The 12,171-nt window shown below is 43.8% G+C and overlaps 1 protein-coding gene across 1 annotated transcript in view; it reads right to left on the bottom strand.

The window, feature by feature from the left end:
• Window positions 1-29: 29 nt before the first annotated feature.
• LOC109466033 overlaps window positions 30-12,171 on the bottom strand; it is a 13,072-nt gene continuing 930 nt past the window's right edge. The window contains exons 3-15 of the mRNA XM_019763562.1: window positions 9,151-9,397; window positions 8,942-9,024; window positions 8,452-8,661; window positions 7,896-8,032; window positions 7,303-7,486; window positions 6,503-6,860; window positions 4,231-4,255; window positions 3,259-3,404; window positions 3,052-3,134; window positions 2,555-2,764; window positions 1,997-2,133; window positions 1,275-1,458; window positions 30-789 (exon numbers count right to left, since the gene is read on the bottom strand). Coding sequence (XP_019619121.1) covers window positions 162-789; window positions 1,275-1,458; window positions 1,997-2,133; window positions 2,555-2,764; window positions 3,052-3,134; window positions 3,259-3,404; window positions 4,231-4,255; window positions 6,503-6,860; window positions 7,303-7,486; window positions 7,896-8,032; window positions 8,452-8,661; window positions 8,942-9,024; window positions 9,151-9,397 — 2,632 coding nt within the window. The 3' untranslated portion in view covers window positions 30-161. The remainder of the gene's footprint in view (window positions 790-1,274; window positions 1,459-1,996; window positions 2,134-2,554; window positions 2,765-3,051; window positions 3,135-3,258; window positions 3,405-4,230; window positions 4,256-6,502; window positions 6,861-7,302; window positions 7,487-7,895; window positions 8,033-8,451; window positions 8,662-8,941; window positions 9,025-9,150; window positions 9,398-12,171) is intronic.

The following is a 12,171-nucleotide window of genomic DNA, read 5'->3' as shown; positions in this document are numbered from 1 at the left end:
CCGAGGCAGGGTCTAAAAATCACAAAGCCAAGTGAACCATGTACTAGAAACCATTTATTCACAGAAGTTTTCTTAACAATCCAGAAAGAGGAGAAAGAACGAAGCATAGCCTTCACCGATAATGAATTTACCTGAATTTAGCTAATGATAGATATTTTGCGCTAATTTTTCTTACTTTGGATACGTGACTTAAACATTTTCACCGCTTCCTCTACCGTGTAGCGACCTTGTCTAATCGCCAGGACGACTTTAGATGCAGAAATGCCACTTTTCTTCAGTATGTCGTTCATCCCCATGCCAGGGAAGGCCTTCTGTACACCTGCCAGGAACTGATCAATTTCTGACTTCTGCAGCTTCTCATCGAAGTCCGTTCTCGTCGCCGGAGGAGGATTTCCGTTTTGCTTTTTCACCTTCATCTTTTGAAACTTTGCTTGTTTTTTGCGCATTTTGCCCTTGCCATACGCGCCTGCGCGTTGGCAGATTTTGACATCCCACTGAATGCGTTCCAGTTTCAAATCCTGACAGAAGCTAGGTTTGATTTCGACCGGTCCATTCCACTTTGAGCCCGGAAAGATTTTCTTCTCCGTGGGTTGTCGTTTGCAGTAACTGTTGACGTCGTCGTTTAACTGTTGAAAGGCTTCTAGCTCGTCTTGGAAGTCCTGCCCTGCTGCCTCTATCTTCGCCCAAAGACTTTTGTTGAAATGTTCGTACAGTTGATAGTCGACGAAGCTCGCGTTCCGGTGGTTCAGGAGTTGTTGCTCGGTGTAGGCCGACTCTTTCTTTGTGTATCTGAAAACACAACAGTTGTATATTAACAACACTGATTCAGCGTAGTGCTAGACAACTGCGTGGCATGACCGGCTAGCATATTTGTGCAGATCATAATGGGATTGTGTGGCACTTTTACACGAATCTCTTCACTTTACTCAGGTGAAAATGGGTACCTAGCTTTGGTTAAGGGCGTCCCTCTGATAGGACGTTAAATGGAGGCCCCGTGTTTGGGGAAAACCACACCTGACTCACGTTACTCGCAACCCAACACGCCATTCAAAAAAGAGTAGAAGAGTAATAGGGGCATGCTCCGGTGTGCGATGGTACAAATACTACTGTCTGGAAGAAGGTGGTTCACTACAAATCACCCGGATACAGACCCGACAAATCCACGTCCGATATTAGACACGAAATGCAGCAGAATTCTCGACAAGTTGAAGGTGCCGCTGGCTACCTCAAATGAGGAGAAAAAGAAGAAGAAGAAGAAATGTGTTTCCCCTCACTTTTGTTCATTCCTGGGCTGCCTGTCATACAGGATGTTGTAGAACGTCCAGCACATCAGGCGCTTCAGCAGGACTAGCGACGCGTCGAAGTACTCCAGGATGAGGACCAGGGGGAAGTCACTGTCGAGCTGGGAGAGAAACATCCTCACGTCATCTGGGTCTTTGTTGAAGCGATCCTTCCACCCTGGGGGAAACGCATTGTGGACAAAATTGAGATGGATTACTTTTGATCCGGATCGGAGAAAATCAATCCCGATTGGAGCGATTTACACTGCAAAAAAAAATCCGGATTAAAGAATTTCGATCCGGATCAACGCCCGATCCGGATCATTTCTTTGAATGTGAAAGAAGAAGTGATCTCTTTGTGACATTAATGTGATCAGTCCACTTCATCCGAAAATACTTTATGTACTCCGATGTACAAATGCATCATTGATCAATTTACTGATCACAGCTCGCTTAGGCTGCCAAAATATATATGTTAGAGATGTTGAAATGCTGAATTCAGAACTTCTGTTTACAAGCAAGTTGTACTTTTTCCTTGACAATGTGTCCCTTTTGGAAAGTACCGGCAGACTTTGCTTTTGCTTCCTTTCTTTACGCAGAAAATATTGCATCGACCGGTAACTTATTGGAAACCACAGCACTTACATCAATACTTTGACGGTATATTCAATTAAACTTTGCACTTTTTAAAACAGTTACGGAAAATCAAAACCTACCTAGGACGAAAGATTGTAAGTTCATGGTCATGGACGCCCTGGCCTTCTTCGCTCTTGTCGAACCCTCATACCGCCAGGGGTTATCCAGATATTTGCCCAGTGGGTTTTTCTCGCCCGCTAAGGCGAACTTTTTGTCCCTGAAGAATGTAGCATGCAACAAAATAATGTGTTAATATGTTAATCAGTAAGAGCCATTGACCCTTATCCACCGAGTTACCGCCACAAGTGTGTTTGAGAGGTCCCTAGCACCACAGGTATGCACACTTTAGATATACAGGAGTGCATTATACTGGGGGACGTTGGCATTGGGGATCTCTTTACACTCATTTTTCAGGGTGGTGGACACGTATATGTGACGTGGCGAATGATTCTCACATAGAGCTTTCGACCACCAGTCACTCTGGTCTTCGTCAGAAGACTGACCTAGCTATAGCGAGGCCCCCGTCGAAATCTCTAGGTGAGAACCATTCTGTGTTGGATTGAAAGTTTTTACTAGTACTGTAACAAGATTTGACAGGATCACGTAGCAGAGAGATCAAACTCTCTCCTGAAACCCACATGCTGAAGTAGAAGAAACACGACTTGAGGTGACTGAGAGGTTCCCTGAGGATGGTGACGAACTGAGTGTCCGGAGCCATGAGCTTGTGAAACTTGACTCTGTCGTACACGGTGTGATGCACCAGCAGGTTGTACTCATCCACGTCCTGATGCATCAGTATGTCGTCTGTCATGCCTCCCGGAAATCCAAGGTTCACGCTCGGACACTTCCTAGAATGGAAGATGTACAGTCACAGGGAGGGTAGGAACAACAAGCCTTCACTACGGCCACACCAAGTAATTTCTATGGATGACGTCTGCGCGCGCGCGCGCATTGATTTTGGACTGTCCCCAAAAATATATACATTCAACGTTAAGTGACAAAAATTCGTTCCCCAGACTTCAAAGTAGTACGCAAATGCCTTCACATATACAATTGTGTCAAGTAGACATCAAAACCAGCTAGAAATTGCAACAGAAAACAGGAGGTGAAGCGAAGGAATAAAGTTATCCCTCACTTTGGTAGGACGAAGTTGAGTCCGTGTTCGTAGCCGAACCTTTGTAGAATACAGACTGTTGTGTGAGAGCCTGCCTTGTGCACCTGAAAAGAAAATGCACAGTGAGTGAACTAGTGGGACGATTTGAAATAGTGTTTGATAAGTTCTCGGAAAAGCAACGTTAAATGTGACTAAATATAAGTCATTGAAATGCAAAGACTATCTCACCTTCATAAATAAGATACTTTTCTTCATCTTGCATTGCCCGTTTAAGCCATCGGCACCCTCAGGCGCATTTGAGACAGGGTGCTCGATGTACTTGTTCGAAGCAGCGCTGTTGTTGTCATCGCTAGTGGTAGCATCTTCAGTACTTTCTGTGCCAGCTCTACAGAATACATAAGCAGAAATTGTGAAAAGTTTGCAACCTAAAATTTTGCTCACTCTGTGACCTCTGCCTAATTTGTCGCTCACCAAGCTGTCGTAAAGGGGTGTAAATGACTTGAACATATTGCGTAGGGGACGAAATAATGACGCGAGACACAGGTAACCAGACATAATTACACCACTATATTTGTGCATGTGTACATTTATGCAATCTACATAAACATCACCTTATCATATCCGAGTCCTCTTGTATCTCATCCTCAGAACGCGTCGTAGTCGAATGCCGTCCTATCTGTAATAGACGTTTTAGACATGGCATGACAAATTACAAATTCTTTCTTCTAAAAATCGTATTCATGTCTATTGTACATGTCCACGATTATTTAAGGCGTACTGTTGTATTCGTTCCCTGTCGTGGCCCATCACCCTTCACTTAACCGCGACGAGGGCCGACATCGTCTACAAGATACATCGTCAAAGTAGTACGCAAATGCCTTCTACAAGATACCTTTGACCCAGTGTTGACGTCACACAGAAGCCATGTGACAAGCCTCACTGGGTCAGTCTACTGAGGAAGACCAGAGTGACTATTCGAAAGCTCTAGGTGAGAAAATTTTTAGTGTTGCATCTAAAGTTCTAACTCTAAACATGTTACTACCAACACAGATTAACTTTCATGATAGTACACTAGTTATATATTGTAATATGACGAAAGTGATCTAGTGATGCGTATTAATGTTAAGAAGAAAAGGAAAGGTTCGCTCACCCCAAGGTTGTGAATAAGTAGAATGAAGATGCCGACAAGGATCAGAAGACCCGTCGTTACTGTTCCTAACTTCTTCTTACATGGAAGGTTCCACATAGTCATCTGCAAAGAAAACTTTCTTTAAACCACTGCAGAAATGTCTCAGAATGACATCTTATAATCGTAGAGTGGGGAGAAGCAAAACATTGCTGTGTTTGATTCTTGTTTAACATTCATTTTCTAAATAATACTGTTTGGAAACTTGAAAAAAAATTGATATGCTAGAACAAAACTGTCACTATAGCACGAGTTAACCCTTGAATGAGATGACAAATTAATCATTGGATGCCCCCCGGGCAATTTTTCCTACTCTGGTCGTTTAGTTGGCCATGAGTCTAACCTTGTTAGCAGTCTCTAAAACCGAGGCATTTAGGGTGCCTTTAAAATGAGTTTTTTTCTCCCATGGCATGATACTCTGGTTCTTGAGTCGATCCAGCGTCTGCCGAGGACGCAAATCACCGCATTGTCGTACAAACATCAAAGCAAGTCAGCTGTAATGCCATAGCAGACAATGACCTCGTTTAGAACAGAATACTAGTAGTTGAGCGTTGGATAGAATCATCATATTGTCAGAAGTTATGCACGGTGGACAAACTGTAGCTGGTAAGTTACTAGTACTGAGCCATGAACTGCTCTCAACATACTAAAAGATACCAGTTTATGAGACTTGCTTACTTACAGACACCCGAAACGTCCCGTAGTGTTAGTTCGCCAGCCCCCCTGAAAATGTGTTGTGATATGCTGTCGTATAGATCGTGCTTTTATGTGTTGCCTTCAAGTTGTATCTTTTAAATTTGAAAACATCACAGGGACGACCTAATACGTACACTGCAAGTACACACTCATGACAAACATATGCACGCACACTAGCTCGCTCGCTCGCTTACACATCAGATGCACAAACGCTGTCACATAAAACAAGTGTTCACCCACTAACTGTTAGATCATCCCAGAGTCTCGCTATCCGAATACATACAACGTTTGTGACACCGTATGTTGACAAATATCGACGCCCGATAAGTGTTGTACGTTACTAGACTACACCTGGCTTATCAAGGTTAGACAAACATTGGGAGAGCCTGAAGTACAGCACATGAGGAAAGTTTGTAACCGGGATTACTACAAGCGGAGCCTCCTCATCCCGAAGATGGTATCAAGGCGATATCTATCGAAAGGTTGTAAAGACGTCCTTACCTTACCCTGCAGATGTCACACAAGTGTTGGGCAGGGATGTGACAAAAAGGATTTAAACTCTGGATAGACCGGTTCGGTTAGTTGTCTTAGAAAAAGCACATGTCTGGAATTTCTACCCACCCCACCCTAGTAATTTTAGTTTCATTTATTGACATTCAAATAAAAAAAATCGACTCGCCACTGGACTAAATAGTGTAGATAGCTGTTTTAATTGACGTGCGTCGTCTCTACCTGGGGTGGAACCACATATCTCACCTACACCCGGACACCTTTCGGCATCTCTCCAGACTCAAGATTGTCCACCTGAACAACAACAACATTTGTGCCATCACAGAGGGTAAGTCTGTTGTAGTTAACTTTTGGGACGGCGTAAGTATTCACAGTTTTATAACGCTGAATGGCATGCAAACAAAGAGCAAAGGCAAACGTTTCAGCCTCTCTTTTTAGTACCATGTTAGGTACATTTGATTTACATGTACGTGCCTAGTTTATATTCGTTACCGACTCGTCTGTCCTTGTTTCACCCAGGTCCGTTTGAAGGATTGGGTAATTTGGAGGAACTCTTCCCCCTAGGCTCTGTATGATGTTTTCACAAAGGAGCTTAGAAATAGGTCATTGTATTCACTATATGCATTTAACGTTATGTATACTTTGGGACCGAGGCGGGGTCTAAAAATCACAAAGCCAACGTGAACCATGTACTAGAAACCATTTATTCACAGAAGTTTTCTTAACAATCCAGAAAGAGGAGAAAGAACGAAGCATAGCCTTCACCGATAATGTATTTACCTGAATTTAGCTAATGATAGATATTTTGCGCTAATTTTTCTTACTTTGGATACGTGACTTAAACATTTTCACCGCTTCCTCTACCGTGTAGCGGCCTTGTCTAATCGCCAGGACGACTTTAGATGCAGGAATGCCACTTTTCTTCAGTATGTCGTTCATCCCCATGCCAGGGAAGGCCTTCTGTACACCTGCCAGGAACTGATCAATTTCAGACTTCTGCAGCTTCTCATCGAAGTCCGTTCTCGTCGCCGGAGGAGGATTTCCCTTTTGCTTTTTCGCCTTCATCTTTTGAAACTTGGCTTGTTTTCTGCGCATTTTGCCCTTGCCATACCCGCCTGCGCGTTGGCAGATTTTGACGTCCCACTGAATGCGTTCCAGTTTCAAATCCTGACAGAAGCTAGGTTTAATTTCGACCGGTCCATTCCACTTTGATCCCGGAAAGATTTTCTTGTCTGTGGGTTGTCGTTTGCAGTAACTGTTGACGTCGTCGTTTAACTGTTGAAAGGCTTCTAGCTCGTCTTGGAAGTCCTGCCCTGCTGCCTCTATCTTCGCCCACAGACTTTTGTTCAAATGTTCGTACAGTTGATAGTCGACAAAGCTCGCGTTCCGGTGGTTCAGGAGTTGTTGCTCGGTGTAGGCTGACTCTTTCTTTGTGTATCTGAAAACATAACAATTGTATATTAACAACACTGATTCAGCGTAGTGCTAGACAACTGCGTGGCATGACCGGCTAGCATATTTGTGCAGATCATAATGGGATTGTGTGGCACTTTTACACGAATCTCTTCACTTTACTCAGGTGAAAATGGGTACCCAGCTTTGGTTAAGGGCGTCCCTCTGATAGGACGTTAAATGGAGGCCCCGTGTTTGGGGAAAACCACACCTGACTCACGTTACTCGCAACCCAACACGCCATTCAAAAAAGCGTCCAAATACTGCTGTCTGGAAGAAGGTGGTTCACTACAAATCACCCGGATACAGACCCGACAAATCCACGTCCGATATTAGACACGAAATGCAGCAGAATTCTCGACAAGTTGAAGGCAGCTACCTCAAATGAGGAGAAAAAGAAGAAGAAGAAGAAATGTGTTTCCCCTCACTTTTGTTCATTCCTGGGCTGCATGTCATACAGGATGTTGTAGAACGTCCAGCACATCAGGCGCTTCAGCAGGACTAGCGACGCGTCGAAGTACTCCAGGATGAGGACCAGGGGGAAGTCACTGTCGAGCTGGGAGAGAAACTTCCTCACGTCATCTGGGTCTTTGTTGAAGCGATCCTTCCACCCTGGGGGAAACATATTGTTGACAGAATTGACTTAGATAACTTGGATCGCTTCGCAACATTATAAGTGTGATCAAACTACTACATCTGAGAAGCCTTTATGTAATCCGATGTACAAAACGTATTGCAGATCAATTTGCTGCCAGCTGGCTTAGGCTGCCAAAATATGTATGTTGGAGATGTCGAAATGCTGATTTCAGATCTTGTTTCTTTTACAAACAAGCTTTTCCTTGACAATGTGTCCCTTTTGGAAAGTATCGGCAGACTTTGCTTTTGCTTCATTTCTTTACACAGGAAAATATTGCATCGACCGTTAACTTATTGGAAACCACAGCACTTACATCAATACTTTGACGGTATATTCAATTAAACTTTGCACTTTTTAAAACAGTTACGGAAAATCAAAACCTACCTAGGACGAAAGATTGTAAGTTCATGGTCATGGACGCCCTGGCCTTCTTCGCTCTTGTCGAACCCTCATACCGCCAGGGGTTATCCAGATATTTGCCCAGTGGGTTTTTCTCGCCCGCTAAGGCGAACTTTTTGTCCCTGAAGAATGTAGCATGCAACAAAATAATGTGTTAATATGTTAATCAGTAAGAGCCATTGACCCTTATCCACCGAGTTACCGCCACAAGTGTGTTTGAGAGGTCCCTAGCACCACAGGTATGCACACTTTAGATATACAGGAGTGCATTATACTGGGGGACGTTGCATTGGGGATCTCTTTACACTCATTTTTCAGGGTGGTGGACATGTATATGTGACGTGGCGAATGATTCTCACATAGAGCTTTCGACCACCAGTCACTCTGGTCTTCGTCAGAAGACTGACCTAGCTATAGCATAGAGAGGCCCCCGTCGAAATCTCTAGGTGAGAACCATTCTGTGTTGGATTGAAAGTTTTTACTAGTACTGTAAACAAGACAGGATCACGTAGCAGAGAGATCAAACTCTCCTGAGACCCACCTGCTGAAGTAGAAGAAACACGACTTGAGGTGACTGAGAGGTTCCCTGAGGATGGTGACGAACTGAGTGTCCGGAGCCATGAGCTTGTGAAACTTGACTCTGTCGTACACTGTGTGATGCACCAGCAGGTTGTACTCATCCACGTCCTGATGCATCAGTATGTCGTCTGTCATGCCTCCCGGGAATCCAAGGTTCACGCTCGGACACTTCCTGGAATGGAAGATGTACAGTCACAGGGAGGGTAGGAACAACAGCGCCTTCACTACGGCCACACCAAGTAATTTCTATGGATGACGTCTGCGCGCATTGATTTTGGACTGTCCCCAAAAATATATACATTCAACGTTAAGTGACAAAAATTCGTTCCCCAGACTTCAAAGTAGTACGCAAATGCCTTCACATATACAATTGTGTCAAGTAGACATCAAAACCAGCTAGAAATTGCAACAGAAAACAGGAGGTGAAGCGAAGGAATGAAGTTATCCCTCACTTTGGTAGGACGAAGTTGAGTCCGTGTTCGTAGCCGAACCTTTGTAGAATACAGGCTGTTGTGTGAGAGCCTGCCTTGTGCACCTGAAAAGAAAATGCACAGTGATTGCACTAGTGGGACGATTTGAAATAGTGTTTGATAAATTCTCAGAAAAGCAACGTTAAATATGACTTTGAATATAAGTCATTGAAATTCAAAGACTATCTCACCTTCATAAATAAAATACTTTTCTTCATCTTGCATTGCCCGTTTAAGCCATCGGCACCCTCAGGCGCTTTTGAGACACTGTGCTCGGTGTACTTGTTCGAAGCAGCGCTGTCATCGGCATCACGGTCCTCGGTGTACTTGTTTGAAGCATAGCTGTTGTCGGCATCTCGGTGCTCGATGTACTCGTTTAAATCATGGCTGTTGTCGGCATCGCTAATGGTAGCATCTTCAGTACTTTCTGTGCCAGCTCTACAGAATACATAAGCAGAAATTGTGAAAAGTTTGCAACCTAAAATTTTGCTCACTCTGTGATCCCTGTCTAATTTGTTGCTCACCAAGCTATCGTAAAGAGTGTTATATATGGCAAGAAATTGGACATAGTAAAACACTGGGCATTTCAGAACTTCACAAAAAAGGTAACACAGTGTGATATTGTACCCAAGGGAATTAATCGATAATGGACACCTACTTACTCACACACAACACAACTCAGACTCAGGCCAGGGTTACCTACTCTTCAACATTTTGCCCTGCTTCTCCAAAAGTAACAGTAACAGTAACAGTCACACCTCATTTACTTCCCCGCACACGCCCGACCACACCCCTTATAATCAGACTCAGGCCAGGGTTACCTACTCTTCAACATTTTGCCCTGCTTCTCCAAAAGTAACAGTAACAGTAACAGTCACACCTCATTTACCTCCCCGCACACGCCCGACCACACCCCTTATAATTAGACTCAGGCCAGGGTTACAACCACCCCCCTACCGGGCGGCCAGGCCAGGCCGATCGGTGAAGATTAGAATCTGTCCACCGGAAGTCTCTGTTTGGTTCAGTCAAGGAAGTTTCCAAATATATAATCCCTTTTCTAACCAAACTGGTGGATCATCCACCTTTTTGGGACCATTTCTTCTTCTACCCTGTACTCCACGTTCCACATATGGTATCGCAAGGTTACCGGTTTACTTGAAGTTGAAGGGGTAGTTTACGGTCAGTTGGCGACATGACCGCACTTCGATGTATGCCACTAAAATCAGTGTTCATGAGCAATAAAGAATCATATGAATATGACCCCTATACATGTCTATCATTTACTGAATGCATGGAAATACGTTTGCACCCAGCGACACAGCGGAAAATCTTTCGAAAAGATGGGACAGCAAGGTGCCTGCAACACAAACACGCACATAGAAGTATCGCGAGTCAAGGAATAATGTCCTTAAAACTCGCAACTTTCAGCGTACTTACATCACCAACGATTCATTGATGTTTTAGGGCGAAAACAAACAATTCTGTATACTGTAACTGTGACACCCCCCACTAGCACGCCCTGCCTTGGACTATCAAACGACGTTGTGCGGACCACCCGTGCTTCGGTCGACCCCTGACCCTCCGTTTGTTTTCAAAACAAACTGTTATTAAAAAGTATGTCGCAAGATGACGCAACAAAATCGTGGTGCAAATGCAAGTTTATTACATAGGTCATTGTTGTTTGCTACTTACAATAAGAAAGGGAGGTTTGATGTTGGCTGTTGTTGCAATTTTCTAGCATTCTAGTGATTACGGAATAAGTGACGAAATTTGGAGTTTTGTGGAAACACAACATGCGCCGCGTCCACCTTGCTGTCCCATCTTTTCGAAAGATTTTCCGCTGTGTCGCTGGGTGCAAACGTATTTCCATGCATTCAGTAAATGATAGACATGTATAGGGGTCATATTCATATGATTCTTAATTGCTCATGAACACTGATTTTAGTGGCATACTAGTACATCTAATCTCCAAGCAGATCTTTTGGTGGGGGTAAGACAGTATCAAATTGGGTGGGGAACTGGATACAGACTGGCCAATTTGATACTGTCTTACCCCCACCAAAAGATCTGCTTGGAGATTACGTAAACTACCCCTTCAACTTCAAGTAAACCGGTAACCTTGCGATACCATATGTGGAACGTGGAGTACAGGGTAGAAGAAGAAATGGTCCCAAAAAGGTGGATGATCCACCAGTTTGGTTAGAAAAGGGATTATATATTTGGAAACTTCCTTGACTGAACCAAACAGAGCCTTCCGGTGGACAGATTCTAATCTTCACCGATCGGCCTGGCCTGGCCGCCCGGTAGGGGGGTGGTTGTAACCCTGGCCTGAGTCTAATTACATGTATAAGGGGTGTGGTCGGGCGTGTGCGGGGGGAAGTAAATGAGGTGTGACTGTTACTTGTTACTGTTACTTTTGGAAAAGCAGGGCAAAATGTTTGAAAGAGTAGGGTAAACCCCTGGGCCTGAGTCTAATTATAAAGGGGTGTGGTCGGGCGTGTGCGGGGAAGTAAATGAGGTGTGACTGTTACTTGTTACTGTTACTTTTGGAAAAGCAGGGCAAAATGTTGAAGAGTAGGTAACCCTGGCCTGAGTCTAATTATAAGGGGTGTGGTCGGGCGTGTGCGGGGAAGTAAATGAGGTGTGACTGTTACTGTTACTGTTACTTTTGGAAAAGCAGGGCAAAATGGTAGGTAACCCTGGCCTGAGTGTAATTATAAGGGGTTGGGCCAAACGTGTGTTACTGCGAATTCTGGAGAAGCAGGGCAACATGTTGAAGAGGCTGTTGTTACTGTTCAGCTTGAGTGAGTGTCGATTATCCTTTAATTCCATCGAGTGCAAAATTAGACTATTACCTTTTCTGTGAAGTTGCTGATTCCCAAGGGAGGGGTAAAATGAACCCATGCTGTTGGTTTTATCTGTGGTAATGGACAGTCATGTTATTTTAAAAACCTAATGGACTGATGGGCTATCTATATTGCTATCTTGTAGTTTTGTTACCTTTTTTGTGAAGTTCTGAAATGCCCTGTGTTTTAGCATGTCCAATAGTTTGCCACTACTGATGTATCATTGTGTAACATGCCAAACAAATTAGATACATTTTCCTTTATCACACAGACATAGATGAGTGTATCTTTCTTTTTAACCTCATGGATGACAATTCATATATTTTGGTTTCCCTCTTTTCATGGAGGTAAAAAGAGATCTCTTTT

The sequence above is a fragment of the Branchiostoma belcheri genome, unplaced genomic scaffold (assembly GCF_001625305.1).
Source record: "Branchiostoma belcheri isolate BF01 breed outbred unplaced genomic scaffold, Haploidv18h27 scaffold16, whole genome shotgun sequence".
Lineage (NCBI taxonomy): Eukaryota > Metazoa > Chordata > Leptocardii > Amphioxiformes > Branchiostomatidae > Branchiostoma > Branchiostoma belcheri.
Note: the sequence above shows the minus strand (reverse complement) of the source record. Positions and strands in the feature narration are given on the sequence as shown.